The sequence below is a fragment of the Etheostoma cragini genome, chromosome 6 (assembly GCF_013103735.1).
Source record: "Etheostoma cragini isolate CJK2018 chromosome 6, CSU_Ecrag_1.0, whole genome shotgun sequence".
Lineage (NCBI taxonomy): Eukaryota > Metazoa > Chordata > Actinopteri > Perciformes > Percidae > Etheostoma > Etheostoma cragini.
In genome coordinates this window covers 1,490,479-1,497,441 of record NC_048412.1, presented here as the reverse complement: position 1 = coordinate 1,497,441, position 6,963 = coordinate 1,490,479, and the positions used below count along the sequence as shown (strand labels likewise).

The following is a 6,963-nucleotide window of genomic DNA, read 5'->3' as shown; positions in this document are numbered from 1 at the left end:
GACTGGCTAGTAGTCCTTACCTAGGTACTGTCAGGGCCCTCCTACTCTGCTTCTGACTGGCTAGTAGTCCTTACCTAGCTACTGAGCATGTTTGACTCCCAACAAAGATGGAACAAAAGTCAGACGCCTCACTATGGAGCTAAAACAGAGAGCTCAACACACAGGGTGAAAGGAGGAGCTGCAGCAATGTGCAGTACAACAAAAATATGGTGTTTCCTATTCTGGTCCAACCTCTAAACACAATTATGAATCTGAAAAAGAGCATAGTGTGAGCTCTTCAAACAATGCACAGAGAGCAGGAGAGGGTGCTTCGTGTTATAACAACTCTGTTCATAGCTCCGGCCCATCAGTTATGATAATAATTAGTAATTGCAAAACTATCAAAACATGGCTATGTCGCTAAAAATATCCCAGACTGGCTAGACTGCCGTCTCGTTTCCAGCCCGTGAACCTATGTTTAGCCACGTCACTATGATCCAAGATCTCAGCGATGGAACACACAACCCCGCTTTGGATTCAGATTAATACGAGGATGGAGTTTTGTGGCGCGGTATGATGTGTAATTTGAGGTGTAATTCATACTTTATAGATTACAGGCACAGATAGGGTTATGGACACAGATGGCCTATGTAATTATTATAAATCACAGGAAGAACACGGGTATTAGAGTCCAGTTTGATGGATCTTCACTGAAGCAGCTCCACTTTGTGATTCCAGCTGATTAGACAGCTGGGGTTTTACATAAATAGCTCGCCTGGTGATGCTTCCAAAATTCCCCTACGGAAAAGAGACCAGCTCCCCCTTTTGCCCTCTGTGGTCTCCCCTCCAGATGTATGCCCGGGGCAAACAGTGGCACACATCTGGGAGGAGCCCCAACTGGGCCTACGTGAACTTTTCCTGCCTTCTGCGTCTGTTATCCCAGAGCAGAATTACACACACATGCAGGATGGTACAGGAAGGGGGTAGAGGAAGAGGAGGAGTGTGTAAAGAGTGTGTACGGAGTGTGAGAGTTGCAGTGACAGTGTATTCTCTACCCATAAGAGATTGGCTCCAAAGACAGGAACGGGTGGGGGGGGAATAACGTGTCGGCTACGACACCCATGTTGACATAACACTATCATTGGTCATTCTTACATACAATGTGATATTTTTCAATGATAAAAAAATGCTATTTCACAAACCATAATGATGGCAGGGCAAACACACACACACACACACACAAACACACACAGTACACTTACTTGTTCCACGCTTGTCGGAGCTTCTTAGCGCTGTACACTGTGAAGCGGTCTGTAATGAGAAGAAAACAAACCAACAATATAGTCATACAACTGAGACTTGACAACACACACACACACACACACACACACACACACTGAACTGTTCTAAAACACTTCCAAACTAAGCTCCTACACGCAGCAGCAGGTCAAGCTTAATCCCATTATAAAGAAATGGTACTATGGTTAATTGCAAACATTCATGCCTTTTTATAACATACTGTAATCATTCCCCCAGTACATTCATCCTAATCACTGTTAATCCACTGACAATAAAACTCAAAATGTCTTGCAAAACATGTTTATACTGCAAGCCTTCCACAGCTTTAAGAGCATAGCCCTTCCATTCCAGTCATTCCTGCGTGGATTTCATTTAAAACATATGCAGCAATTATCTGCGGGAAGAGACTGGAACTTCCTGCCACCTAGAGTTGCATTTCTCATTTGGTCGGGTTTGCGTTCACACCACACTCTATATTTACAAAGACCCAGCAATGCCCCCCCAAGAGCAAGCATTTTGTGCAACAGAGAAAAAAAAATCCTTAAAAATAGACAGACCCAGGCTATTGGTGGGCAGCCATCTGCTGCTGCCGGTCGGGACACAGAGACACTGATGTACAGAAATATGATTCATAATTATTATAGCAGTTGGTATGATGACAATAGCACCAACATTTGTGAACAAATGTCCCAACGCTGGACACGGTTGCTGGTCTACGGGACAGAATGTCTGAGTGAAACTGGCCGACTCTTCTGGTCTCAGAAATAATGGAGCAACACATCATTTGTAACGTCTTTGATTTTCTTGGAGGAAGTTTCTAATATTTTAGAAGAAGGCGAAGAATACGAGCAGCTGACAGAAAGCGGCTGCAGGAAGTTGAAGTTCTCTGCCTTAAATCATGCAGAAGGCTGTAAACTGTGTGCGAGGTTGAAGGGGCAGGCTATTAGATGGAGTTTATGATGTTTTCGGGTTCACTTCCTACGGTACATTTGGGTCGCATCCCCTTCTAACTGAATGTAAAGTGAACTCAACTCTAGAGCATTTGGAAGTGCCCCCATAGAATTAATGAGCATTAAAGGGTAACTACCATTTTTTCTACTACTGGATTTTACCATGTGACAGACAGGAAAAACCATCTTTGAAATTGGTTGAGTATTCAATGCTGTCACTGGCAGCCACGGACTGGACTGTGACCCTATGGGGCAAGCTGACTGGCTCAGGTTAATATTCTCAGTGTCTGACAACGTTATGGAAATGAACCCTGCAGAGAGAGACCTTTAAAACCTCTTTAAGACCTTTCTGTTTAACCAGAAACAGCTCTGAAGTCGCTAGCGCTAAACCAACCAGACTCCATTTAAAAAAAAAAACTTTTAGTGTGTATAGAGCCAACATATTTCTACATGTAAATCGGTAAACTAAAACTAGAGTTGTGATGGCTGGAAAAGTGGAGGACCCAAAAGGTCTTTTTATAGTTTTATTTTGTTTCTGTTGACTTTGAATGAAGTGTATTTGAACATGGTAAAATAGAGTCTACATGGAGTCTAGTGGCTTAAGCAAATGCAATTTCACGGATGTTATGTTTAGATTATTAAGATTGTTGTTCCCATCAGTCAATTAGACACACAACATAAGAAAATAGGGTCCAGGGCCAAAAACGGTAGTTAGCTTTCAAATTGCGAAGGAAGACGTTTTTTTTTGCTAAAAGGTCAAACTCTGCCGTTAGTATGATATGACGCTTACTTTGACAACCCGTGTGTTTAAAGATCATGGCGTGAACACAGCCGTAGGATGTCCTTCCTACTATGACATGTCAACATGTCTGCTATGAAAAAGCTCTGTAGATGGGGTTAAATTGTGTAGTTTCTACAAGCAGGAAGTCATGGCAGGAAAAGCTCACCTTAAGGAAATGTAGCCGTAATTAAAGTAATTAAATGCACATGTGCTTCTCTGGTTTGCCAAAGGTCGATCACTGACTGGGACAACCACATTTGCTTTAAGTATGACTTTAGAATAAACCAGTTAAAATAGTTTGAATTTCACTGCCATGAGTGTTGCTTGGTGCTTGAGGAGTGGCTCCTATCACATTAGAAGGGCTCTTGAGTAATACTCTAGGAACTATGTACGTCTGCTCCAAAGCCAGACCACAAGAAACTGTTGTAATTTTGAGATTGAGTTATAATGTGAGACAGTCTCTTCACTGCTATGGTTGGGAGGGTGCGAGTGTGTGAGGCTCCGCCCTGTTCTCCTAATCTGTGCCAAACCCGCCATGTGGACACACAGTCAAGCCGGGCTGCCAGTTGACCAGCTAGCACACAAGCTAGGCAGCCACCCAGCAAGGTAGTCCCCCTTCCACGCAGCCAGTCTAATCCTTCCAGCCAGCCGGCCAACTGCCTTTGAGTTTCAGCCTTCAGTCCGCCAGCAAGCCCCCAGCGGGTCCAGTCAGCCGGTCCAGTGCCAGGGCCGGTTTGCACTGGCCACAGTACCCGGCTGCCAGAAGTGAAGGCTGCCAGCCCCAGTGGCCCAGAACAAAGGAAGAGGCATTTAAAGGGATGATAAGCATGCTTCCTAACAGTTACATGCAGGGTATAGGATTGGACAAGACAGATGTATAAACATTAGGGGATTTCTTGGGGACCATTTTTAACAACCTCCCCAAAAACTCAGTTTAACCCCCCCCCCCAACAACCTATTATAACTTCCATTACATTTACAAAGACATTTGCACCAAAACGTGTTGCAGAAAAAGATAAAATGCATAAAAGAAAGATAAACCTGAATGGAGAAAAGGAAGTATGTAAAATTTTAATTTTGCTCAAAAGTAGAGCTCACAATCCCCCCCCCCCCCCCCCCCCCCCCCCCCCCCCCCCCCACCCCCACCCAATGTTAAACCCAAAGTTATATCTATTGTTGTATTTTAATCCAAATGTTTGGGTGCAAACGTGTACATTTGTATATTTATGTACGTTTATAGGGCCAGACCATCTTTTTTTCTGAACCTGATGTTTTCTGCAGTTGTTTAACTGTGAGCATAAATTGAATAAAGTCATGATGAGACCTGTTCAGAGACGACTGTATGAGCAATGGTTGTTGTAAAGCCACTCATGACTTTTTCATAACCATAGAAATGTGAAAGAAGAAGTGGCGCTTCAACTCTGAGGTCTGAAATCCAGACTGGACGTCGGGGTGATAATTGATATTGAAAATGTGTTGCATCATGGGCCGAGGAGTGATGCAGTCACTGTGTGCAGAGGACAGTGATGCAACACTGCCACCTGCTGCACACTGCAGCCACTGCACTTCTCGAAGCTCTCATCATAAGTATAAGATTATTGGAATATTGCAAAGAACTCAACAAGGACTGGGATTCAACAAGATAATAACGTATCATTTCATACACAAGGCCAAATCCTAGAGTGGGGGCGGTGGTAGACTAGGGGTTAAGGAAGCGTACTTGGGACAGGGACTGGTCCAGAGCAGGATCAAATCTGGGAAAGAGCAGTGCTCGCCCCTCCCCCATCACCTCCGCTGAGGTGCCCTTGAGCAAGGCCTTTAACCTCCAACCTCTCCAGTGGAGCTGCTCCGTGGCAGCAGATCCGACTGGGGTTGGACCGGCAGCTTCCTGTGTGAACGTGACGGCTCGTCATCGTTCTGAATCCACTCACCTGGATGAATAAAGGTTCAAAAAGTAATACTTGAGAAACGCTTTATAATTACCATCATTAATACATGGCAATTTGATAGTTAATTACCTCTTAGTTAAGTTCATTTACAGTTAACAAACAACAGCATGATGATTCAAAATGCTTTGGTTTTATTTTAATTGACGTTATTTTATCACTAGTTTAGCGTAATAAAGAATAATTAGTCTATTTTTTCAATAAAATAAAAAAAAAAAAAATAGTCAACGGGGGTTTTATTTGTTTGGTTAACCCTCTATAAAAACATGTTTGGACGGTTATTATAAAGTTAAACTAAAGCTTACACTTATTAAATGGTATATAAAGTACTATTAATTTGTCCCCATTCAACCTTTCATATGCAATCTATTAAAGCGATGATTATTTTATGATTTGTGCCCGAATAATAGCAAATCTAAAAACTGTTGAAAAATGCTTTACAAAGTATTCATTTACAAGGTTTAACAATAATAATCAGTTGCAACTTCATAATAGCATCCAAATAATGCTGTTTGATGGTTTACAAATCATTAGGTAATCATTAACTATACCATAATATACAATGCTTTAATATACGCAACAACATAACATACATTATGGCATTTGGAATAATTACTACACATTATTACTTATCATTGTGTTGTTTGTTAAAGGTAAAATAGCTTTAGACTTAAGGTAAATGAATATACTATTTATGAATGATGGATACCGGACATTAGAAAGTATTTCAGAGAAGAATATTCATCCAGTGAATGCCTCAGAATAATATTCAGGTTCAAAGTGAGACCTGATTGAGTTTCTGACAGATTCCTATGATGTTTATAGAAAAGCAGCGTGGGTATAATCGGAGAGGTGTTGGGGTTTTGTTTGGGGTTCTTTTCCCCCTCTTGGTTCTGTTGTCCTGTTTTGTGTTTGGTCTTATTTCTCCCCGGTCTTGTGTTGTCTTGTGTCCCCCTGAGTGTCGGCATGTTCTGTTTCCTGTTTTATTTTGAAGTCGGGTTGTCGTCTCGTCCTGTCTTTAGTTTGACGTCCTGTGTCTTCCCGCTCCTCGCTGGGATTACCTGATGTTTCCACCTGATGTTTTCCACCTGATTCCCTGCCCTCTTGTCCCCTGCCTCTCGTTACCTCGTTACCTGGTATAATTAATGTCTTCCCTTGTCTCTTGTCAGGTCCTTTTGTCCAGGCGGTTTGCCTTGTCCTTGTGATCGTTGGTGTGTTCTTCGTCCTGTCTGGACTTTCCCCGGGAGTGTTGCCCTGCCATCGTTCCCTGGTTTTGTTGCTCTGCTTTCCCCCCCTGGACCATTTTGGGATTGTGTTGGATTTTTTGGGACCTTTTGTGTTTTTTTGTTTGTCCCTGTATTCTTTTGGACTTCACTTTGTGTTCTAATAAAGCCTTTGAAGTTTTCTCCCCCTTTGGGTCCTCCTTCCGCATCACCACAAGAGAACTAAAGTTTAAAAAGCCCATAATAAGAACTACTCTACGGGCCCTGTTTGCACAATGTGACGCGCCTGGGGCAGCTGTGTGTAGTGCGTGTCCAAAGCCACATTTTCTAGTTTGACAGTGGAAAAAAGAATCGGTGCTTCTGTGTCTTCATTAGTCAAAGGTGTGTTTTGGGTGAAACATGCAATCAACCAATCAGAGGTCCTCTCCAATTCCCTATGAAAGCCAGGCGCGTTTGTACCTTGGCGCATTGCTGTTGTGATGGAGGGTATGGATCTTTTGCATGTGTGTGTGATGCTGCGCGTCCCTGCGTGTGTAGAAAGCATAGTGTGAGCGCACTGTGTACGAGCCTAGGAGCATTTTACTAATTTGCTTTTAAAATAACAATGAAATGCTGCATGATTGACTTTAGAGGTTTTTGTTGGTGGATTGGCGCAATCATTTCCCGAATACGCCCCAAATGCACCTGAACACACCTTCCTGTAAGACCAGCACGCCCAGAATGCATTTAACCCACCTCCTGTAAAACCAGCACGCCCAGAATGCACCTGAACACACCCTCCTATA

The 6,963-nt window shown here is 42.9% G+C and overlaps 1 protein-coding gene across 3 annotated transcripts in view; it reads right to left on the bottom strand.

Moving 5' to 3' along the window:
* Window positions 1-6,963, bottom strand: part of cdk14 (cyclin-dependent kinase 14) — a 156,964-nt gene that overhangs the window by 45,910 nt on the left and 104,091 nt on the right. For all 3 annotated transcript variants that reach the window (XM_034874747.1, XM_034874749.1, XM_034874748.1), the window contains one exon: window positions 1,242-1,290. In XM_034874747.1, the coding sequence (XP_034730638.1) occupies window positions 1,242-1,290 (49 nt within the window). The remainder of the gene's footprint in view (window positions 1-1,241; window positions 1,291-6,963) is intronic.